Source organism: Bactrocera oleae, chromosome 6, assembly GCF_042242935.1.
Source record: "Bactrocera oleae isolate idBacOlea1 chromosome 6, idBacOlea1, whole genome shotgun sequence".
Lineage (NCBI taxonomy): Eukaryota > Metazoa > Arthropoda > Insecta > Diptera > Tephritidae > Bactrocera > Bactrocera oleae.
Window position 1 is genome coordinate 70153081 of NC_091540.1, and position 26196 is coordinate 70179276.

The following is a 26196-nucleotide window of genomic DNA, read 5'->3' on the forward strand; positions in this document are numbered from 1 at the left end:
TGTTTTTGAATTTGTATTTGAGGCAGACAAAGCCCGGCCAAGATGTTGATGAGTGCGCTGATGAGTCTCTAAACAATTCAAACGAATTGCACCACAATTCCGCAGAGACAGCATAACGCTATTAGAAAGATCTATACATACATATGTCTCGATGTGTGTACATCCGTCTGTGTGTGAGAGTGTGTGTATTGGTGCCTATTGCAGATGTGGCTTAGATACGCGCACAACTGGGCAGCGAGAATGCGCAGCTGCCAATGGTTTATTGCCTCATCATACATACAGCTCATACATATCTACACTCATAATAATAAATTTCTCAGAAGAAATAAACAAAAATTCATTAAATCTTAAAGAAATGAAAACAACGGCAACTAAACCATAAAGCAAAAATAAGAAAATTTAAAGAATTAAGAGCTGAGACGGATTAAACAAAATGAATTAAATAAATCAATTTGAGCAAAAGCAATAAAAATTGTACAGATGTACAGGAGAAATAAACAAATATACAAATGCACATACAAATACAAATATATTTATACAAAGCAAAAGCCAGAAGACTCAGAAATTGCACTGCAGAGGAGTTGTGTTGCATGCGCTGCTCCTCATTGCGCTTAATGGGCGTAGTTTCGTTTGTATGATTGTATATGTACATATATATATATGTGTGTGTGTGTTTGTGCATTGTTGTTGCCATTTGGCGCGCACATTTTGCATTACTAATTACTTTTATAGTTTCGCATGAAATTAAGAAATTAGAATTCCCAACCCAACTTAACTCCACGCAGCCCAGTTTTACACACACACACAGCACACACATATAATATAATATATACAATATAATAGGGAGTACTTGTAGAAGCAGAAAGTTGTCTGAGGACACCGACCATTGAGAGCAGGAGAGTGGGTCCGTTGAAAGGAAGCAAGTGCAGGCGTTGAAGGTGAAGGAAGGTATGCAGTATTCGTATACATATACCACTAACCAAGATTCATTTGATTTTCATATATAAAAAACTCTCCGAGAAGTTTGATATTAAACGAGATCTCAGAGAGCATAATTCGAGCAGCAAAACTAAGCCCCTTTTGTGTAACATTTTATAAGAGCATGCTCTACTACTCGTGCCCTGACTAGTAGTACGAGTATCGATCGATATCATCGGAGTAAGCACAGTACCATTAGCTTTGCTTTGTGGAGATAGAATAGCATGGCAAGACGTGGCTTGCACCTGCCTAAACTTCGAGGTTTAAATTTGATGCAATCTGGATATCATTAACCGTTTACAGTATCCTCAGATTTGATATCGAGAATGTTAGCACAGTTTTAAATTTTTGTCTTTCTCAGACTGAAGATGCAGTCAAAAAGTTAATTATTCCCTGTCCGCAAACAAAAATTACGACTTTGAAGAGCACGTCTGTTCTATATGCAATCCAAAAGTCCCATAAGCTTGATTATGGAATATTGAAAAAAAATAGGAAATGTTAACTTCGGCTGCAATGAAACCATAATACCATTCACAGGTGCATTTCTTATAGCATAAAATTGTGTGTTTCAGCCTTAAATGAAAACTTTTTTTACGAATTTCCTGGTGGATCGACATTCATTTCTAAGGCATAGTCACTCCTCGATTTAGATATTTTTTTAGGTAAACTATGATTGTGCTTTCAACGTACTGCCGACAATAATATTCTGACTACAACAACCATCCAGTACCAACCATATGGTTTGTAGGGACACCAGGCACTTTGGTTATACTTGTGGCAAGTTCTGATTAACCATAGCAAACAAGAAGCAAAACAAGCAAAGTCATATTTATTATAAATTTGTGTAACTGACGTCTCGCACTTATCTGTAGTTTCGCATCTTGGTATCTTAATGCGGATGCGTATGTAGTTGTACGCGTGCACATGTCCCGGAATATGGATCCTATTGCCGTGCATTAATATCCCCCAATGCCTGGCGTTCAAATTAATTTTGTTTCTTTTATTATTTTTATAAATATCCATACGGCAACTTCGCACTATTGTTGTTATTCTTGCTGCTGCCCTGCAACATTCTAATCGGCTTTAGTTGGTCTTGCACAATTTATTTTATTTATTTCCATACTCCTAATGCGGCATAAATAATTTATGCATATAAATAACGCACGATAGCTGATACCCGCTTGACTGTCTGGCAGCTCGAAGATGCAGCAGCAGCGGCCGGAGCAGCGGCTGTGAGCATTAGCAGCAATTGGCCGAAGTCATAAAGCAAAACCAGACCGCATGTTCACCGTGCTCGCCGTGGTGATTGTGGCAAATGCCAGAGACACTCTCTGGTGTACCACCAGTGGTTGATTGTCGGCGTTGTTTTGCCGTTCACCTTTCTCACTGCGATCATTTGTGTGCGACCCCTGTTTAAAATCTTTTTATATCCTTCTTTAAATAAGTAGGTACATACATATGTATGTGACATATTGAATAATAATTTTACTTATTTATTTTCCACTATTCTTTTTGTTCAAGATTCGCATTTCTCTTCTGCCTACAAACACGATTATGAGTTATCTCTTTACTTTGCTGCCAACTTCCCGTCATCTGTATCATATTGTTCTATTATTTTTCGGAATGTGGCGAATTAAAATACCTGAGTCTGTATTCTTAAAGATGAAGTCTTATGAAGATCATGCTGACTTATCAACCACATTGGACTTAAAAATTATAGATAAATGATTGGCAGGAAAGAATTAGTGATGAACATTAAATACAAGAGCCTTTTGGAAAATAGTCTGACATTTTTATACTCTTCCAACATGTTGCTACAGAGTATAATAGTTTTGTTCACGGTTCAACGGTTGTTTGTATCAACTAAAACTTTTCAAAATAAATACAGAGTTATATATACTACAAGTATATGTATAGATTATTAGGATGACAAAAATAACTGAAATTGGATAACGATTTTTCAAGTTCTCAGTTAATGAATATGTGTACATCAGTACCTTTGGCTGTCTTCTTACCGAAAATATCGGTCTATCTGTGAGGTAGTTTATTGAAAGTCGAGAGCATAAATGTCGTGATGCCAAATATGGATAACAACGGTTTAATACCTCCCCTAGCCTACCTAATAGAAAGATTTTCGAACTTCCTATTGACTTCAAAGGCATACATACTGGTCAATATGTAAAATATCTTAAAAAAATTAATAAAGTTTCTCACTCTTATCACATGCCTTTGTGCGTAAAAAGGATCGAAGCGTGGTTATAATAACCCTAGTCTCCATATACGTACCTAAATTGGTATTGGTGAAATAATTTCATAGAAAGAAAAATCCTCCAATCCGTTGTCTTAATTATTAGTGATCTTCTTCGACCCAATAACTAAAAAGACTAAATTTAAATTTGGAAGACAAAACTACTAAACCTTTATTTTAAATTGTTTTCTCAATTCATTCATTCTATTTAATTAATATTTGAGGTGAGGACAGGTTTCATGAAAAGTATAATTTAATAAATTCTAATAGAATAGAACACGTCCATCGCTTCTATGAGAGTTATCAATGATGTCACAAACAATTTTTCCAAATTTTTTTTCTCGAAGGAAAGCTTCGAATGTCATCACCTATCTATGTGCTCCTCTGTATTAATGTGAAGCACAACAAACTTTATTTAAAAATGTAAACTTTCCTCTATTTATAGCTATAAATTTCACCCTGTTTACATTACAATCTCTCCCGACAAACTTTAATGGGCTTTCATTAAATTACCGTAAACGTATCTAATCACAAAGCAAATACTACTTTTCGCGCTAGACACCTTCGTCTCCGGTACAAAGATAATTTTTGCATACAAATCTCCACATTAGCGACTCTCTGCGCAAGCCAATGCAGTTTTCAGGCATTTTTATTATTTACATTCCATAATTTAGTCAATTTATACTATTTGGTTAGTGCGTTTTTTAACAAATCATCCGTTGCGGTACGGCGCAGCGCGGCGCGACGAGTCAGCCGCTGCTGGCATAGCAATTCACAGGCATTACGAAATGTATTTTATAACCGTCAACAAACAGTTATAAAATTATTCACTTTATTCATCATCTTTTATACAATTTAATGGTGAATTTTTCTCTTCTTAATTTTCATAAAATATAAGCAATAACAAGAAGAAGAAGATGAAGGTGAAGAAGAAGCAGCAGCAGCCGGCGGGCGAATGAATAACATATGAAACAATTTCAAGTGTCAAGCTTTGCTGGGAAACAAGCGAAGATACCAATGCAACAACACTAATATGCGTATATGAATTTCAGCGATGAGTTGCGACCAAAGCAAAAACAAAAGCAAAAGCAGGAAAGCGTTTAGACGGCAAAAGCTGTGAGCTGTTGAGTGCGAACAAAGTTTCGATGAGTGCAAGGAGAATGCCTGCCACAGCATCGGCCCGTATTAGTAAGTGGCATTAGCGAGCAACGAACTGTTTGCCTGACCGTCGGTGGACTACGGAGAGGTGTGGTGCAATGTCGGCGGTGCTGCGGATCAACAGTACGCTGCTCTTTTGATGCTGATTTGAACTGCACAAACTTAGTTGCTACTGTTTATGCTACTGTTGTTGTTGTTGTTGTAGTTATTATTGTTGTTGCTTTTGATTAGTCGAAGTTTGCCATAGCGTTAATGAGTGTAATGAATTTTGCCGTTTTGGGTTAAGTGGATTGTTGACTTCCTTCCGCCTTGACAGACAAATTCAGTGATTTCGTCTTCCCTCAATGCGATTGTACACGCCACTGCTATACAAATACAACAATAATCGATGTGTTTAAGCTCTCGTCGAAGTTTATAATTGTGGTAATCGCTGCAAATTGTTGGAAGTCACCAACTTATTGAATATTATGCATATTGTTTAGAGAGACCCAAATGAAATGATTTTAACAAGTTACGTAATTCAAATTTTAATGGATATCTTACTTCTGTCGTTGCACCGCCTCATACGAATCTTTGATTTAAGGTTAGAAACGGCTCTTTTAAGGCGGTTCTTTCAGAAAAATTTCTTTGATAGAGCTTCCGTAAACTCGTATTTTATTTCAGCTTTCTGAATAAACTGAAGAGGCCGCTGTACTTGGTTGCTGTGAAAAACCAATGCCAATTTCCATCGTTTGGATCAGCTCTTTCTGATTTTTCGTTCATGCATCGTTTCAAAAATATTTGCGTACATGGAAAACACTCCTTCTTTTTTCTTGTTTCCACTCACATTACGATATCTTGTGAATTGCCATTTATAAAAATTAAACTAATGTAAGAGAAACGTTTAGAAATTGTATATTTGTATAAAAATCTTTGGTGTTCATATATCACTTGAAGAATCGCAGAGGAATTGTGAGGTGTTTGCTCTGAAGTGTGATTGGTTGTTATGTGAGAGCAGCATGCTTCCTAATCAGTCACTACTCCGAGGGTTTCGGGGTACGGATTTCCGATGAGCGAGAGTAGCCTTCTGTTCTCACGACAGTCGGGTCTACATTACGGAACAGAAGCGGATTTTTTTCCGGCCAAACACTCTCAACTCACCAGCAATTCTCAAACTTGTTTGAAGAAGGGTTTCAACCGCCACAATAACAACAGTGAAAAGCTTTAGTATTCGGCCCTTTACTTAGTTTGGAACCAACCAAGTGAAAGAAACCAGATTGCGCCATCGTGACGTAATAAACTTAAGAATGTAAATATATTTTCTTTGTTGCCTTTTCTCATAACTAAAATTTATTACGTCACCGCTTGTGTTCTTACAGCCTTAACTCAACAAAATAACGGTAAATACTTGGTGTAATCTCTACTTTATCGTTCTTGCTCGGAACTGTCAAGAGTCAAGTGTGTGTTCTTTCTATAATTCTGTTGCAGTGAATTAACGCTCACAAGCTCTCTCAAAACTATTTTTTTCGTTTTCAATAAATATAAAGAAAGAAAGAGAGTAAATTATATGTACAAGTATATCTCTGCTTAAATTAAAATTCACTTTGGACTAGTTAATGCAGATTAAATATATTTTCCTGGTTTCAATATCCCAATTCATTACCCAACTCCAATTTTATAACGGATTTTAGAACATTTGAAGTTTGTGCAATGCCATGTTTTCCCTTCGAGGTGAGGTCCACTAACAATTCTAACAACATAATATACAGTGTGAACAAATGATTAAATAATTATTATTAATCGCTTGAAATTTTTATTCTTTTATTCTTTATAAAGAATGGGATTGAAGTAAGCTCCACGAGAAATAAGTAAATAATGAATCAAAAAGCTTTAGCCTTAAATATAAAAATGCACGCAGGGGCTTAAGCGGCTCAAATGTGCCACAAAATGCATTAACATTGCCGCGACAATGGCGAAGCTGTGATCATTGCCAACAGAGCCATTGATCCGGTGTCCCTACCTGGGTTCTACGTCTAGTCTCCAGCTGCCGATGTGTCATTTGCTGGCATTTGTTTGAATTACAAACAAAAAAAAAATAAACAAAAAATATAAAAATATACAAGAAATATAAAATTAAACAAAAATAATAATAAATGTGTAAAAGAAAAATAAAATGATTGAAGTAGAGGAAGGGCTTAAGAATACAAAGCAAATGCAGCCAGAACGAAGATTTGGAGACAGACTCAAATATTGACAGATGAAGTGTATGCTTTGTGTTTGCGCTGCTTCGCCGACGGACTTAAATACATACACATGTATGTATATTTTCCTTGCTTGTTTGTATGTACATATGTATGTGTGTGTGCGTGTGTGTTCATAGGCTCTTAGTTGCATTCATTCAATATTCAATTTCGTTTGCCGAAGAGCGAGAATCAATTTCATTTTTTATAAGCAGATAAAAAGAAGATAAGTGTCAGTCAGTCAGTTAGACAAGAAGTGAAGCGACGCTGTACGCGCGCACACTCAGCGGCGTGTTGCTGCGCGCTGGGCTGCTGCGCCGACAATACCCTTACTTAGCAGCATCCCATGCATCCACGAGCGCTGCGCGCGCAGCCACAGACACACTCATCAGACTTTGCAATCGAAATGTTCCTCAGTTTGCCGTCGCTTAACCTGCGCTTTTGTTTTGCGCTGTCCGCTTGGCTTCATGATTAATTGCACTTTTATGTGAGTGTTATTTTTTTAAGTATTTATAATAATTTTTAATATTTTTTTCTCACCCCTCCTCTGCTCCTTTGCTGGCTTGCCATACACTTAAATTTATATAAGTATTTATATGGATGTGTGTGTGTGTGTGTCTGCTGTTGCACTGCGTTGCTTGTGCGCGTCATTAGATGTTTTTGTTGCTTATTGTTGTAGTTGATTTTTGTCGGTATTGTTTGGCTTGCAGTTCGTTGAACCGCTGCTGCGATCTTTTTTCTCGACACGTTGCGATCAATTATGTATTTAAAAAAATAAAATAAACGAACTAAAATAAATATTTTAAAAGCCATGCGGAAACCGATAAAAAGAATACTCACATAAATATGCGTTTGTATCGTATAATATATACATATATAAATAAACTTATATGGATGGTGGGAATAAGTCCTTTGGTCGGCTTATATAGTATTAAAACTTTTATAGCTATTGTACTACATATGTATGTTTGTTTATTTATATATAATTTTTCTTAAAAACGGCTGAAGAGATTTCACCTATATTCGAAACGTAAATACATATGTAAGTATATTTACAAAAACCAAGAAAACCCGTACAATTACTTGGTTTTAATCGATTAGTTTGTATGGCAGCTATTGTATATCCTATAGTGATCCGATATCGACGGTTACAACAAATGAGCAGCTTCTTGAGGAAAAAATAACGTTTTCCAAATTTCAAATCGGTATCTTAAAAAATCAGGGACTATTTATCGTATATACATACAGATGGGCCAAATCAGCATGACTCGTACCCCAAACACTGACCAAAATAGGTTAAGTCGATCCATAAGAGATATTGAGACTGTTGCCAACACGATAGTTTTGAAGCACTGTTTCTTCAACTCTTTCGATCTTATCATCATAAATAGAGAACGGGACGTGATGGACGACTCGCTTGAGGCAAGCTTTCGATGATCTCGCGACCTTTTCTGAATGCATTGTGCCTTTCAAATCCTTGTGTTGGTAATAAAGTAGACTCTCCAAAATCTTTCTGCAACATTTTCAACGATTCCGTAGCCGTGATCACAATGGAAATATATTTATGTTTCACCCTTATATGCTGTTTAGGGTATAATTAGCTGTTGGCGCCATGTTATTAACAAATATTGTTCAAGTTTTCCAAAATTACTCAGATTAGAGGCTTCAATATTTTGTAAAAGTAATACTAACTAAGAATGTTCAAAAATCTCTTTTTCTTCCTCTTGTACCGCAACAGAAATATACTCGCTCTAATAAGCTAATAGTATGGGTGATAAGGCTGCATACAAAAGGAAGTTCGACTTATGAGTGCCACACTAGTTAATGTAATGCATCAAAATTTCATATTTTCCCCCTCGTAGTCAAGTGAAAACTGTCGTGATCGGATAGCGGATGTTAAGCAAGCAAACGATGGTCATGCCACGATTGATAGTCAGGAAGGCTTTGCTATGTGATAAGTGGGATCGGCAGGAAACCATCTACTATAAGCTGCGCCGCAATGAAAAAACTCATAATTCGGACCAGTATTGACCACAATTAGACCGTCTGGAGAAAGTAATCGCTCAGAAGCGGCCAGCTTTGGCCAATAAGAGAGAAGTTGTGTTCCATCGAGACAACTCGAAGCCATAAACATCGATAGTAATGCGCCAGAAGCTTAGTTGGGAGGTTGTTATGCACTCTCCTTATAGCACGCTCTGTAATTCGCTTCAAGAGAAATGTGTCAAACTCTACTACCCCAATATATAGGATTTTCTTAAAAAGCTTGATGAGAATTACAAAGTACATACAATATGGCTGACAGCACACGTCAAGTGAAGCGCTGATTACAACAATAAGAAAGTTGATTGCAACATCAAGTTAGCACCGAGAAAATATTCCAATAAAGTTGTATAAATTGATTGTTGATGGAATAAGAAAAACATTATATATATATATACCTATTTTAATCTATAGTTTATTCACTGCCGATTAAGTGAACTTCCAGTTAATGTGCCACTTTGAGAATTTATTTTAATGAACGAGTGAATGAGCAGTGTGCGGAGATACAAGGTGATGTAGCGGAAAACTCTGTAGGAAAAAACACAGCTGAAATTGATCCGCAATCAGTTTTGAGAATGTAATACTGTGGATTCATTTTTGCTCTCTTCTAGCACTTCTTCCGAGCCATAGGGTTCTGTTAACGCTAACTATTAAGCTAAGCTATCCTCGACTGTCTTAATATTTGAGAGTGCAGATCGAATAAACAACTGACATAAGGTCAATAAATTAGAATAGAATATCGAAATAGTAGAAATTGGTTATACGTATTCACTACGTAACTTGTTCTTTTCATTTGAAATTTTTTTATGAAAGAAAGCAGGGCCCGAAAGAGTGAATCAAAGATGATTTCTCTAGGTTGCTATGATCTAGTAAGTTTTTCCTGCAGGGTACACACTTTAATGCAAGGTGCTTGAGAGTATACTTATATGAGTTGGCGGCATATTAACACGATCACAAGATCTTGATGCCTCGAGCAGTAATACCGCTGTGGTGGCTAAAACGCAATGCCGATTAGTGTCACATTTGTGACGTCCACTGAAGCGACACGACGTGAGTAACGATTTGCAAGTAAAAAATTAATTTCAGCGCTGCTCATATGCGCGCCGTTGACGTGGCGTGTGGACATAGTGAACACGCCAGAATAAAAATCAGAATAAAGCGTGACTTTCAGTGAGCGATCGCTTAAATTATTATACTGAAATTTGAATTAATCACTTGGACGTCGAGTCCACAATCAATGTGTAGGTGGTTGTGATTGAGGGAAAACCAGTGAGCAGTTAAACAAGTGGAGCTAAACATGAATTTGTTTAGTGAATGAAATTACTTAATAGACTCACCCGCTCTTCCTCGCGTATCATTTCCGCAATTCCAGGTTTTATTTCTAGATCATCGGCCAATGAGGAAGTGTGATGATGTGGAGCATGCGTCGGCGGTGGGGCACTACCGTGTGGCATGCCCATTGCACCTAAATCCATTTGTGCCGCTACAGCGGCCGCCATCGCAGCCGCTTGAGAGCCCAGTGCAAAACGCGAGTCACTAGCGCCACCACCCTGCTCTGACCGACCGCTCACACCACTACTACCCACGGGTGTAGCTGTGAGCTGGCCACTGATCAAGCTGGACGGGTGTGTAGGCGTCGCCGCTGATAAGGCCGGCGATGCGCGATGTGAATGCAGGAGATGGGATGGTTGTGACTGTGCTTGTCCGGGAAGATGTGACTGTTGTTGCTGCTGTTGTTGTTGCTGGTGATGCACATGTTGTTGTGACTGCTGATGCGACAGATGCGTGGCGACACCAGGTGGAGTACGCATAGGACGCAAGAGAGATGGTGCCGGCGTTGTAGATGGTGAGGCCAGGTCTAAATGAGCGGCGGTCTCGAGTAATGAAGGTGTTAAACGTGATGTACAACGCGCGCTTGACTGCGTTGTGCTGCAGGGAGCTGTGCCAGCAGCCGATGTGGTTTGAGGCGGTGTTATTATTGTACAATCACGATCACGATCACGTTCTCGCTCGCGTTCTCGTTCCCGATCGCGTTCAGCACGTTCGGCAGCAATGAGACCACTTAAGGGACTCGGTGGCGGATTGAAGATCATGTCAGCAGATGGCCAACGTCGTTTACGTACGTGACGTGATTGTTGTTGCTGTAGTTGCTGTTGCGAGGCTTGCTGCTGCTGTTGTTGTGGCAACAGTAGAGGAGATAGCCGTAACTCCAGATTGCTGCTGCCACCGAGAATATCTCCACTGGTGCTGTTGCTACTTGTTGCCGTACTGAAATCCCAGTCAGCGCGACCTAAGCGCAATTTCTTCTCAGCGTCCAGAAAAGCTAAGGGCTCCTCTGATTCAGCAAGCGGATCATGATAATCCTTACGTTCACGCTTCGAGGCTGGAGATCCGCCGTCTCCACCTCTCTTTGGTGAACACGACTTGGAGGGAGAATGCAGCTCTTTCAGTAAACGCTCAGCGGCCGCTTCCTCTGCGGACACACTACCGGCGCTAACATCCGCCAGTCCACGTACCTTCAGCATTTCTGCAATACGCAAAAGCGGTCCAATCTGATCTTGGCTAACATTGATCTCGCCACGATACATGAATTCCACGATCGCCTTCAAATCAGACCAGTTGACATCGCGCATGATTACAATGGGATGCTGGCAAGGTGTATCCGAAAACAACATCTGAAAGTAGGGTGAGCACGCGGAGAGTATCATTTTATGCGCCTTAATCGAACGTCCATCGCAGGCCAAAGTCACATCGACAAACGATTCGCTTTGCAAAAGCTGATCGAAGACGCTCGTCAGGTTGCTTTGGTAATTGTTCCAACGCAGACAAAATTGTTGCGGCACAGTGGGCGTCGAGCCAGTTGACGAATGCGGCGAGATGGCTTGTGCCGCACCAATAGCGCTTGTACCACTGGGTGATGTGACACGTGCCCCAATGTTATCACCACCAGGTGTTGGCGTGTGTGCAGTTGTTGAGCATGCGGGTGGTATTGGTGACTCCTCACGCAACAGCGGACTACAGCGCCCTGCTTTGGACTCATGTTCGCGCGCGGCTAAACACTCATCACCTTGTTCTACACCGGTTGTGGTTGTAGTCGAATGTGTGGGCGCTGGCGGTGGCGGCGGTGTAAGCGGACTGCCAAGAAAACTTGGCAATACGGAAGCGGGTCGTGGTGGTGGTGGTTGTGGAGACGGGGGTGATGAAACCGATGAGGTCGATGAGGTGCGTGCTGCGAGATTGGCACGCTGTCGTGATAACATTGGACTTGAGAGTAGCGAACGAAATGGCGATGAAGATGTTGTATTATCAGCGGCGCTCAGCGGTCGTAGGCCACCTCCTTGCGGTGGCGGTGAGTTGGAAGTCATTTTAGCTACAGTCGGTCGGTGGTTAATCTATGATCACTGTGTGTTTATTTTGGTTTCGGTAGCGCCGGTTTGACTTGTTGTTGGCTGACTGATATTTTCATTCTTTCTTCAGCATTTAATTTGTCAGAATGTACTCATATTTACAATAAAGTTTTACACAACCGTCGGCAAATCATTAGCATCGAGTTTTTGTGTTTATTTACTGCTTGTATAAACATTTGCTTTATATAGTTCATATTTGTTTTTAAACTTTCATCTGATAGGGAAATGATTACATAAAATTTCGAATCTAAATTATTTATAATTTTGTATAGTTTTTATAAGTTACAATTAATTTTATTAATTTAGGTAATTCTATAGTTTGATAGTATTTTAGGAATAATGCGCAACTTCTATTATGTTTATCTGTTGTGGAATATATTGTTGACTTCAATAGATGATGTTAAGATTAGGTTAGACGGCTGGCCCAAAAGTAGTGGCATCAGACTTAGACTTAGACATATACAGTCCTTTTTGAAAACAAAAATCACCTTGAAACTACCACAAATCTGTTTAGGTCTTTTTTTTTCTATTTCCGAAATTTCGCTTGAATGTGTAAAAGTAGCCAACGGAGTTATTAATTGTTCCCTTGCAGTTTCCTACAGTTCCACTATCAAAGATAGAGGCTCTAGTTATCCCTTGACTAGTCTTGAGCGTACGGTCAGAACTCGAGGCTATTTTCGCTAACAGAGTGTGTAGTAGTTTTTGAAACGAAGACTTTAAAGAAGATCCATATGCACAAAAAAGGTTCCAAAAATGCAACTAACTCAATAAGAAGCCTTAAATAACTGGCAGCACGTATCTTAGGCATTCCTTTTTCCGTTATTGCAGGTAAACATTATAAATCTTCAATCATGATTCCAAGTTTTAGATGAAATTGCTACTCTCAACTGTGATATGCGTCTTAATATGCTACGACAAGCTAAACATATTCTATGCTACTAAACACTTTCTATACTAAACAATTTCGGAAATTCTAGGAGCTGTGAGAGTGTAAGTATAAGTTTGCAGATTATATAGTTCTTAGCAATATTACAAAATCTTACGTCGAAACTATTTAATATAAAAATTTAAAATTTTTTTACATTTATGTATTTTATACGAGTATAGCACGCTCGAGCTATTGATTATTCTCATATACTTTTAAGTATATATCAAATAAAGCACTTGGGTTTTTTTTTTTTTAATTTTAGTTAATTTCGAATTTAAGTCTACATATAAAGGTGCAAGTGTATCACATATCCAAAACCAGTTAACGTGCACAAGAAAAACAAAAATAACATTTTTTAACGAGTTGATTTCACAAGCCGACGGCTTTACTAGCCCACTTTATGTCGTAATATTGACAACAGACACATTGAAATGTTGAAACTAATAAATGACTGTATTCTCACCCCTAAATGAAATACTACAATACCTATAATACTGCATTCAAAAATCTAGTCACACCGATTGCCGATCAATTAGTTAGCTATTATGGTCATATCAACTATTTGTCAGAAGTTTGTGTTTGAGATCATGAAAATTTCCCTAGCTCAAGAATTGATCTATCTATTACAATATTGGTAGGTTAAAAATAGTTGATGTCTCTTGATCTTAAGTTGTGATATTCGTATAAAGATAATTCTAAAAGAATTATTTGCTCGAACACACAGTTTAAGTGGAACTGCAAAAGACATGTTTTTGAAATGAAACACTTTATCGATTCGCATATAATCTGAAATTAATGCCTTTTATATAAAATTTTCTTATTTCGAGAAGCTTTTTTATAAGAAAGTAGTTCATGTAGGTATTTAAGGTTAGTAATAGCTTCGGAGAGAAATATTTTAGTATTTCCTGAGGATTGGACGGTTTTGATTTTTGTAAAATCGTTACTATTAAAATATTCTCCCAAGTTTTATCAAATAGTACATCTTAATTTGGGATCTTTAAACTAATTATTTCAAAATCGGAAGATTGAAAATAATTACATTACCTACATATATCGAGCACCTTATTAACCTCATGGGAAAAAAAAACACTAATTGTCTTTTTTACTAGATATTATAGATCGATTTCGACCATGTTTAGAGGCAGAGCCACTTTTAATTTTCAATCTATCTAAAAAGAGTAATACAATGCCATGGTAAATACAAAAATATTTAAGCAGATTTTCACAGATTGAAGATATTTGAATATATATGTCTTCTATAGATCAAACTCTTTATCATTTTAGTTACACCCTCAAAAATCGGGTTTTTTGAAACGTTCAATTGTTGTTTGTTGGGAGAACCGAAAAATGTATGTAGGTTTATGGATGAAAAAACATACAAACATAAAAAAGTCTTAATGCAATAAATACATATGATTGGAAACCAAATAAATTTCAGAGCCTACTATTTATAAAAGAATTTATTTTAAAATTAAATAAATTTAAAATTGAAATTTTGTATGGTAATTGTGGTTACACTTTTAATTTAAGTTGGGAAACATAATTTGCGATTGGAAAAATGCTTCTTCGAACCTTTTTTTCGACCCTGGCTGTGGTGAGCGCTCCATCATAAGACCAAGTGGGTAAGCTATACTTCATATTTTCAATCTTATATAATTATTTACCAACAAATACGTATTTAATTTTAAAATGCAATTAATTTACAGATATACTTCCTCTTCATTAAAAAAAAATTAAACTTTTAAATGATCAAAAAACAAAAACAATCAATGAACTTCGAAATTGTTGCATCTAAATCGATGTATTGATTTTTTATAATTATTTTTTATTAATTTATTTTCTAATTATTGTTTTTTTTTTGCAGAAGTTTCCTTTCACTCCATTATTATTCATTACTTTTTCGAAACTGTGACAGACTTCACCTGAGCAAACAGCAGCACGCACACATGTAAGTTCGTTCCTATATAACAATTTATGATTGTATGTGTGCATATATATACCAATAAGTATGCGTATACATGTGTTTGAACGGAAGTACGCTTTCGAAAGTTTTGCGTGTGCCTGTATGTGTGAGCGCATTCCGTTTTTACTTCTAATATTGCGTATTTTCACTCATCGCATACACACATACATACACACCATTACTTATTATAATACACTTGTATGCTAATGCATAACATATTAGTGCGCTGTCATTGTAAGCCTTTGCCTGTAATTGTGTGTGCGCGCTTGTGCTGGTGCCACACATGCATAATGCGAAAAAGTACCGGAAAACGCGCGATTACGCCATAGTCGCAGATACACACACACACACACACACACACAGAGCAAGAAGTCAATACGCATACACGCTCACTTTGATTTCACGTTTTTTGTTTTGTTCCATTTCTTTTCGACAAACAAACGCCGGCACACAGTCAATGCGTTCAATTTATTATTGTTGTATTGTCACTAATACACAACAAATAGTATTTGTATTACTTTTTCGTATTTTTCGTAGCGCGCGCGTTATAAAATTTGTTACTCGCGTGTGGCGCACAACTCAACTGCACGTCAACGCAACGCAACGTAAACACAACACAGCACAGCGCGGCACAGCGCCACTCAACTCAACTCAGTTCGTTGGCAATGCGAAACTCGACGCGACGCGACTCACTGCGATTGTGCCTTTGGCCGGCATCGCTAGCTGGTTAGCTTGCTGGCTGACTTACTGGCTGGCTGCTTGGCTTCTTGACTAGTTCGCTGACAGGCCGGCTGGTGGGCGCGTGGCGGCGCAGACACTGACAGCCAGCGTGGCGAGCAGTGCCAGCGGCAAAGTCGGCAAATGGGTGCAAAACAAGTACAGGGTTCTAAGCTGTTTGTTATTATTGTTATTGGCGTACGCTTCTTTTTAACGATTGTAATATGCTTGTTGTTTTTTTTGTTGTTGCTATTATTACTTTTTGCTTTGTTTGATTGGCGGCTGATGACGTAGCTCAGTGCGGCGTTTGGCCACCGCAACCGTGCGTTGGCGAGCGGCAAGCGTGGCGGCAGCGACGACGCGCGAATTTTCCGCACACGACGATTTTTCACTTTTACCGTAAGCCGGTATGCATGTGCGTGTGCGAGCGCGTCTATGCGCCTATGTGTGAGTGTGTGTTCGTGTGCGGAAGTGTATGTGTGCGTTTGTGTGCTTTCGGTATCGTGTCAGCCGTCTAACGTGAGTGTTGTGTGTCGTGTGCGCTTCGGTGTATGGGTATTTAATGGCTGTATGTTGAAGTGACGTTCAACAACAAAGTCTTCTCAGCACGACCGTCTGAATTAGACTGAAATCGTTTCGCACATTTTGTTACGGAAAAACTAAACTGAACTCAACTGAACCAAACTGAATGCCACTGAAATCGCAACAACTTTGACTGGGGGAAAATTTTCGCTGTCTGTTGCTGTTGTCTGCGCGCCACGGCCGCACTATAAGCACAAGCACAAGCACCGGCACTACAAGCACGTAAGTAAGTAAGTAAGCAAGCAAGTAAGTCGGCACATTTACATATGTATGTACATAACTGCAAATATTGTACCTCCGACTTGCCTTAAACCGTTTCGTAGTTCCTGCTACTACAGCTACTGTTGCTGTTGCCGCTGCCGTTGCCACTCTTATCGCCATTTGTTCTTAACGGCGCTTTGTTGTTCTTGTTGCCGTTTCAGTTTCGGCTGACGCTGCTCTTGTTATTACTGCTGTTTTTGTTGTTGTTGTGGGGAGACGTTAAAAAGCCCAAATCGAATCGAGGCGAGACGACAAGGCGCGCAGCACCGCCGGCAGCATGGCAGTGGCAGCATTGTGGCACTCAGCCACCGTTGCACTAAAGCTCCAAAGTAGTTGGCCGCCGTCGCCTGCTTCTGCAGCTGCCACATTTCACTTACGTCTATTTGCGCTTGCTTGTGAGTGGCCGCGTATGCGCGCACTCCTCCAACGGCCGGCACTCTTGCCGGCAGCCAGCCAGGAAAGCCTCTGCACCACCTGAGCACCCCTGTATGTGTGTGTGTATGTGTGCATTTGCACTATCCCCACTGAGTAACAAATGCTGCCGGTCGTCGTAGTCGACGTCGTCGTGGTATCGTTGTAGTAGTTTTCGAATAACTGCACACTCGTAAGTTTTGCGACCGACGACGTTGTTGCAATGTGCTCTATCCGTGTTTAGCCGAGTCGTTGGTCGTTGTTTTCGTGTTGCACTAGCATCGGCAATGCGTTGCCGGCATCGTTTGTAGTTGTTCTCGCCCGTATGAGTTGTCGGCGACTCTATCGCCATCACCGTCGTCGTCGTCGTAGTTGTCGTCGTCGTCGATGTTCTCCGCATTGGCGTCGTCGAAGTCATTGAAGTCGTCATCGTTATCGTCGTTGCTGTCATTGTCTTTGTAGCAATCATTCTAGTTGGCATTGCTATTGCTCTTACTTTTGCTTTGATTTTGCTATTGTTTTTGCCTTTTGGTGGGCATTAGCGTAAACGGCGAAGTTTTGCGCGTTTACCGACGGCTTTCGCATATGCCTCTTTGTAACAACAATAACAACGGCAACATGTAAATGCAACTAATAGCGCTGTGTGGCGAGTAAGCAGCGGGCTTATTGGTCACTGCTACTGCAACTTGCTTCGCTGAGAACTCAAAAACTATTTTTGTAGGGTTTTAGAAGTCATATTTTGGCAGCGAAAACCCTTTCGAAGAAAAAGTCGTCGAAAGTTGGTAGGAAAGTTAGTCTGAAGTATTGGAAACAGAGGTTGGTTGTTAGTTTGGCGCTTTCGTTTTTGAGACCGAACTAAGAAAGCCTTAAGTTATCAGTTCAATAATAAGTATATTTATTATTTAATAAAGATCACAAAAAAATGGCTGCAGAAAGTATTGCGTATGGTAAATCCCCGGTTAACTCTCTTTAAAGTATCTCTTTATATCAAAAGAGAAAGTTTCTATTAAAAATTTTGACTTCCGCATCGATTTAGTTAAAGGTGTCGAACCAGACATTTTAAAAAACTTATATAACGAGTTTAATGAGTCACATAAGCAGTTCTTGATAAAGCAAAGGGTCTTAATCCAAAAAGTATTTCCAGCAAATGATTCTTTACAGTTCACACTTCTTAAAGCTTCTTGCAGAAAATTTGGCAACTATGGGGATAATCTTTAAGACGGCTACGAAATTCAAGTAGTAACTCGTGAAGTAGGTTAAACTATTATTCACAATGTTTTTGTCCTTACCGTTTTCAGCGGTGTTCTTCGAACCGAACCTTTGCGCTTGAGTTAGAATTTTAAATTAGTCGAGTACGCTGAAACGAACGCTCCATATGTTATGATTGTCGGAACCTCTCAATATCATATAATGTGCGCTCTGCGTCTGCAATTTTATCTCTATGACCCCTTAGGTCTTTCAACTGAACATACTTTTGCGCAATACCAGATAACAGAGTTTTGTTTGCCAAAAAATTTTGCCACATTCAACGACTCAAAATATGACTCGATAACCTCCCTTTTTTCTGCTATACCAAAGTCAAGACAGACAGAGTCGGCAACTGAAATATTTTCGCAGCAAAAGTTTTTGGCCAAATTTTAAGATAGGCGCAGCGAGGATATCACACACATACCGCGTAAGTGCAACGACAACTTTTTTCAACAATCTGAGGAAAGAAGCCAGCTGAGAATGCAGCAGCAAACACACGCACGCACGCACATGTATAAGGCACAGCGGCAGCGCCGTGCTATAGCTTTTAGGCCTCTCTAGTCTGCTGGCAGTAAAAACGCACTGTTTTGTAGTTGCAATAGCCACATCAGGGTGCAACTAACTTAAATAACAACAACAACGCCAGCAATAAAGGCAGCTAACATTTATGCGACGGGAAGGGTTGCACTGCCACCCGCCACTGGCATTAAGATACAATCGCGACGTCGTCGCTAGTCATACAAGGTGCCGCGCCGCTGTTGTTGTCTCCTTGTTGCAACAACATGCCTAAACTATTGTACATGAACGATACGCATATTAGCAGCGTAGGCCTAAAACGCGTATACACCGCGTGATGTATTCTAGGCGCGCGTTCTTGATTGGTGGCGCGGCAAGAGCCTGCTCGTAGAACGCGCCCGCGCGCTGCATCCATTTAGCATTTGCGGCAATAACAGCAATAAAATTAGTTTGTAGTTTCCGCACTCAACTACATGCAAAGAGTGCAAGCTAAACGCAATTCAAACGAAAAGTTTTGTCTAAAATGTGCGCCTACGACGAACGTCGTTGCAATCGCTTTGTTCTCAAACTCACGGTGGTTCAGTGATTTCAGTTGTAATGGTGGCAGCAACGGCGACGCACACGAATACAAACGCAGGCAAATATGCGCGCATTTCCTGTGCGCGCGAATGAGCCTTTTTCTCGTCTAAAGGAATTTTCACATATGCACACGCGCACACACACACACACGCGCGCCTAAACACCTGTGTATGCGTGCGTCCTGCTGCAGCGCAACAGTCAATGTTTATATGTGTGCGGCGTGCACGCGTTTAGGCGCCCTCTCACGTTAAGTCACCATCCGCCCAGTAGCGTGTGCATTCTACGCGCATCGACACGATGTGATTGCAACCCTGCTGTGGTTGTGCCTCCTTCAACGATGCTACTAACTAATCGTCACTCAACAACGCCATCTCTAAATGCAGCAAATAACAACAAAATTACGTATGCGTTAGCTCACAACCAGCGCCGTCCTCGCGTTGACTCGAAATCACCGCAACTTCTGTGTTGTTGCTTTGCTTTTCGATTGTCGAAAATTTTCCAACTTTTTAGTGCGCTCTCCTCTTTTTTGATGCAGCGTCTGTGTTCTATGCCTCGGACACGGTGGACTCCTCACATACGTGCCTAACTTGTGCCCACAAACAATAACATACATAACGAAGGTGCCTCACTAACCGGCATTTTTTTTTATGTCCAGCCAATTTTCGTTGCTTCTCGGTTAATGTTCTCATTGTTTCGCCGTTGCGTTGCATTTATGGCATGGTGCAGTTTGGCGCTCTTATTTTTCTTAAACCTCATAGCTCCAGCGTTTCGGTTCTGTTGCATTTTGGTTTATAACTGCAGATTTCTACATATGTTGTTTGTGTGTCTCTTTTAGATTTCATTTCCGACTCCTAGAATTATATTTTTTTATAAGCGCTTGTTGCGTATCCGCTGAGAAAGCGGTGAGGTAACTTTGTGTATCAGTTATGCGAGTCTTAGAGTTAGAACCGCATATTTCTTGTTCTACGAAAAGAATTCAGATTTATTTTTAGAAAACTCGTTTTCGAAAAAATTGATATAAGGTTATAATGTACTAAATGTTTATGAAAGTAAAATCATTAATAATTGACAACACTTTTTATAGAGTGAATTGAATTTATGAAATGAAAAATAGAATTTCTCTCTCAATTGCTGCTAAAGATTATCAATATCTCACTGCATAAGCTATATCAGACTTATTATCATATATCTGGGTCTCTATATACATATATTTATCTAAGATTTGTCTAACTATTTGGACCATTCAACAATATATTGGTTTACAAAACGATCAGTCTAAACTGTAATCTATCTAGATTTCTTAGATACTATTTCTACATCCCAAATATTTTCTGAAATTACAAAAATATATAAAGTTATTTATTTAAATTGCTAATCGACATCTAGAAGAAAAGGTTTTTGCAAATCCGAAAAAGATGCGGCCTTTATAATTTTGTGATCGGAGTGATATAGCACAATCTTTTTGAATTTAAACTGTCACGTCATATACTAAACAGTCTTTCGAAATAGGGACTTTGATGAGATTAAAATTAGAATTAGGCCCAGAATAATAAATCCTATATTAAGTTGCTTACATCATCTATTGATCTGATATCAACTGCAAACAAAAATATAAATTTCCAATAAGTTATTAGAAAATATTTTTGTTTCGGTAATGATTGTTTGGACTGCTTAAAAAATATTTTAGGGCCCTACAGTTATTAGAATTTATCAATATATACAACGCATCTAGAAAAATTAACAAAAGTCCTGTAAAATGCCACGCTCAGGTAATAATCAATTATATATAGAACCCAGGTAAACCGATTTCTCCTAATATCGAGTACTCGTATAAGGTCAGTTTTCACAATCGCTAGCCTCGTGCTCCCTTCTACATAAATTTCTTCTAGCATTTACCAAAATTTACTCGCAACTCTCTTATTACCCACCCTCATATCATATACCTCCTGCTTCTTGAGCTCACGAACTCCCTAACGCACAATCAGTGCACTGCTTTGGAGCTAACGCATCAGCTTGTGCCCCTGCGTCGGCAGAACGCGCTTTTACAAATCGTAAGAAAAATGCAATGAGCATTCATTTTTCCAATTGCCTGTGTTCGTATTAACGAAGCCATGCACACATATATATATTAGAGTGTGCGTGCATGTGTGTGTGTGCTCTCTGGTGCGACCGTTTTGATAATTGGTGCCGTTTGGCGAATGGTGCTGCTTTCGTTGCGGCGGCATACGCTATTACGGGCTCATTACAACAGGCGCTCACTCACACAAGCGTACGCTGGGAGCGCGCTCATCTACTCGCCAACCGCCGCCGATTGTAGGCAGCGGCTGTTGCAGCAGGTAAACAAAACAAACCCACTTGAATCTATGCGAGAGTTGCAAGGGGAACGTTTGGTAGTGGAACGCGTACAATTGCGCCAGCACATGTGTTCTGAATTCGCCGTGCAGCGAATGTGTGCCTAAGTGGAGGATTATTTGAAGTCACCAGCAAGTGACAAAGACTCGATGAGTAATTGTTTTATATGCGCTCTCATCGTGTGTTTATGCGTGCTTTGTGCTTGGCACTTACACTAAACGTTTTGGCTAAGAGAGCGCGTTGCTATTCTTTGCGTTTTTTCCAGCTCTTGTTTAGTGCCTTGCGTTTTTTTCGAGGCAACAGCTGAACCCCTTTTAAATTGAGGGCTCCCCAACTTGCTTATATTGTAGTGTAAGTGCTTGGTGTGCATTGGGAGCTGGCGCTCTTTAAGTTAGCGCTCATTTAGAGATATGCTGCTGCTGTCATTTGTTTCTAGCAAGTCAACAACAAAACGTCTAAAAGCCGGCATCTCAATTCGGCTCTTAAGTTGGCCGACTACGATTTGCTCTTAGTTTTTATTGCTAACCTTTTTTATTGAGCCCTGCTAGAGTCCAGTCGTGCTCACATTGAAGGGGCCATACTTGCACCAGGCGCTCTACTGGTCTCATACTACTACATATCACCTAAGTAGCATACATATTATATGTTGCGAATGTTTGTGTGCATTATTTTTTACACAATTTTCTTTTTTGTTGTTGTTGTTGTGCAAATAATAATTATAATGTATACAAGTATATGCGAAAGCCCCGATGTACGCGCCTCCTCTTCATTATGCCCACCCATTCGCGTTGCCACTACAACAACTATTTACGGCAAAACCTACACACACATACGTATACCAGTGTGTAACTGCTTATACACCTACAGTTAGGGGCTTGCGATACATGACCACCGCTATTTAAAATATTGTATATATTATATGAAAACTAATAGCAGCAAAAACAACAACTAAATAGCAGGCAACATGCAGTTGGCAGATTGATTATAAAAATATCAACTATATTTTATTCCTCCACACGCTCGGCTGCCAAGCGCTGAAAAAATAGGTGAGCAAGTGAGATCGACGCTGAGGCGAGAGCAATGCGAATATATAATTGTACATTTGCTAAAATATGCGCAAAGTTGTGCATATAGTACTACATGAGAATGCATACACATCCATATTTACATATACATATAATCTCATATATGTATTAATGTATGTATGTATATATTTTGCAATTGCTTAGTTGTACTTATACAATGGTTGCAGTGTTGTTGCTACAGTTTTATTGTTTTCCTAGTTTTTGTTGTAATTTTCACACACACATACGCAGGCGTATATGAGTTGATGTATGCATATATATATATATAGCTATATATACGAATATATATTTAAACATTTGTGCTAAATAAAGTTGTCTTTGTTGTTTTTGCAATTGTCTAACTAATAGGCGTATTCGTTTCACGTTGTTTTTGTTGTTGAGTTTTTATCTATATGTGAGTAAAAAGAAATATATTTTATAATTGGTCACATTTTAGGCGTTGCGGTTACCAGTAAGGCGGCATCACCCACCCAAGGCATTGTTATTGGCCACAGAGTTTCATGATAAAATACATGTGTACATATATAAATAAAAAAGGCATACATAATTAAAGATTATAGGTATACAAATTATTCTTTGACTTATAAAATATTTTTGTTGTTAATATTCAAGCACGAAAGCTACAAGTAAGCACAAGTAGGTAAGTAAGTTTGCACGCTTCTGAGGCGGCGTTTGCGTTCTGATAACTCTTGCATTTGGTATCAACTGCACACATTTTTGATAAAATACGTTATGAATGAAGTCAAAATGCTCTATATGACGAAAATACGAATCAATTAAAAACAACCAAAGGAGCGAAAAGCAACTAAAACTAATCAATTTATTGGGTATATTAGTGCCAGCTGAAGGTGTGAACTGATTTCATTTACTTTTGTCTCTAGACGAAAGCATGTCAGAAAACACGCATTTTTATTAAGATATCTTATAAATTAATAGATATATTCGGCATAAAGTCGATTAAAATAACGAAAAACAGTACAAGTACATCTAGTAAATGGTGATCTGGATAATTCCTTAATGCCGCATATTCCACGGGAAGTGAACTCTAGGTATGTAGGCATAACCGAATGAAATATTTTGTTGACGTTAAATATTTCATTGCTATTTTGGCTTTGATCAAACCTCAAACATTTTCAATTGGATTGGCGTTTGGTAACTGTAATGGCCAATCTAAAGTAACAATAGGTTTTTTTTATTTCCATTGAGTACAGCGTCTGGTCCTATTTTTTGGGTCATTGTTTTCTTACAGTATCATCAATCGTGATTAAATTTTTATACCGTACTGCTGCGTTTGATGCCAGATCTCTGAAGTCTGAAGATTGAGCAGTGGTTCGTTCCTTTTCAAAAAGCAGAACAATGGTCTGATCACCTCTTCACATATGTATGTATATACAACCCGACTTTAAATACTTTGCGGATTGTTTTAATAGTCTATTTGAAACTTTTAGTTCGCTTCGTTGGAAAGGCTGTTTCAAAACGTTTCTTATACTGAACACTCATTTTTCTTATTTTACGGCTCGACGTGGCACATTAAGAACTTTGTAAAAAAGTGACCGAATTCTAGGCATTAGTAATCGCATTGAACGTGTGTTAATTTGCAAAAAGTAAAACCACTTTTCCACGGATGGAATGTGTGAAAGGAAAAACGTAATTTTTTGAACGCACTGTACATACAAAATTAGTTCATTTAACTAAGATATCTTACACATTAAGCAATAAAATCGGTATAAAGCTAAACGCAAATTTGGAAATACTTTTATTAAGTGTATAGTAGCTGAGGGAAGCATTAAATCGATTGTTTCCATTATTCCAGAGCATGATGTAATCATAAAAAGATGCCCTATAAATTTTATTACTGCCAAAACTCGATAAATAGTTTCTTAATAAAGTCAGCAGTATGCACAGAGCTTCTTATATTCGGTAGCTGGGGCTTGAAAATTTATACTCCAGTTTCGACTATGTTTGATGAGAGTTGCTACACTTTCAAGGCACTAATTATGCAAAGGTTTATACCGATATCTTAATTGTTGGTATTTACTTATTTGTATTCAAGTGAATCAATTCATCAAAAATGTGTAGAATATGTTGGAATAGATTAAAAGACGTTTAGGAACTAAAGAATATAGCTTAAAGTAAAGTAAAGTACAAGGACTCGTTTTTCGCAAAGAAGGATCCGTGGAATTTACTTCTTTTTCTAACAACCACTTAAAAAGCACGTGCTCTCGGGCTACTGTCGGAGAGTTTTTCAAAGATCGTATAAAAGGTGAAAACGTTGGCTTTTTCTTAGAAAGGTTAATTAGAATTTTCAGGTTGTAACTTTCAATAGTGAAATCGATTGGCGTTTCAACTCCATCTGCGCTTACCGCATCTTTCACGCTCTTTGTACACTAAAGAGGTAATCTTATTTTACTTTATACATCCATCAACAGATATCCCATTATTATGGAGTAATAAGAATTTCTCCACATCAAAACTCGTTAGAGATTTAAATTTATTTGATGCTATTGCAGCGATACTAACTGTTCTACTGAATCTTCTGCCCACGAAATGCTGGGAAACGTTCTTGAGAGAGAGTTTATCGTTCTCTTTCTGTCGTCGCATTTCGAGATGATGCTTCTTCAATGCTTTGCTAGCTCTTTTGTGGGTAGGAAATATGACTTTTCTAAGGAAATTTTTGTGCGTTTGAAGCAGCTCCAAAAACCTGCGATTTACTTTTATCAGTCAGTTGGACCTTTTAAACGAAGTACGTGACTCTTAAAGAATATATTTTAAAGGCAGCCGTACTGTCACAACTCACGTTCCGTCTTCGACCCAATATCACAAAACTGCTGTCTAAAACCGGTGCCATGCCGACAGACAATAGCTAGCGTTGGGTCGTATTCTGTGCTTGCAACATACCGAAAGCTTTGAATTTGGAATGAAAAGAAAATTGTTGTTTATTATCGAACTAAGCCTAATAATATTGCCCACAGCTTCCAAGAATGCTTTGTATGATCTCATGTATGTGCATATGTAAATTTATTTTGTACATATATTATGTATTGTGTACTTAAAGCATATATATATATATAGATGCTAACGTATGGCCACATATTTTTTGTCTGATTCGAATGTCGCCGCCTGACTAGCATCATTAATATTGCAACGAGATGTTATATGCAAAACACATATCCCGACAAAATTGCATTAGCAACAATAACAACAACAGCAAAAACAACATTATTGGCACAAGTAGATAAATAAAATCGACATAAACGCTGATGCAACGGTACTTTACATCACCACTTACTTAAACAACCTCCCCCGGTGGCGGCGTCATAGAGCAAGTAAGCCTGACTAGAAGGGTCAAAAGATCCCTTATAGAAATGTAAACTCGCATAAAAGCGTCTGCAATGCCATGTCATGCGCTGTTATGTTATGCGCTGCGCCGAATGGGGGGCGAAGGGGATAAGCAAAGTGCGGAATATGACGAAAATCGCCAGCGAATGTCGCATTTGCTCCCCT

At 38.8% G+C, this 26196-nt stretch overlaps 1 protein-coding gene and 1 long non-coding RNA gene across 5 annotated transcripts in view; one reads left to right on the forward strand and one right to left on the reverse strand.

The window, feature by feature from the left end:
* The window catches only part of bab1 (bric a brac 1), a 166277-nt gene extending 151318 nt beyond the window's left edge, over nucleotides 1-14959 (reverse strand). For all 4 annotated transcript variants that reach the window (XM_070111412.1, XM_070111410.1, XM_070111411.1 and 1 more), the window contains exons 1-2: nucleotides 14875-14959; nucleotides 9981-12264 (exon numbers count right to left, since the gene is read on the reverse strand). In XM_070111412.1, coding sequence (XP_069967513.1) covers nucleotides 9981-12008 — 2028 coding nt within the window. In that variant the 5' untranslated portion in view covers nucleotides 12009-12264; nucleotides 14875-14959. The remainder of the gene's footprint in view (nucleotides 1-9980; nucleotides 12265-14874) is intronic.
* On the forward strand, nucleotides 14692-23247 carry LOC118681139 (uncharacterized). Its single transcript, XR_004976813.2, has 3 exons — nucleotides 14692-14779; nucleotides 14843-14926; nucleotides 23129-23247. It is a non-coding gene; the product is annotated as an uncharacterized lncRNA (long non-coding RNA).
* Nucleotides 23248-26196: the final 2949 nt, after the last annotated feature.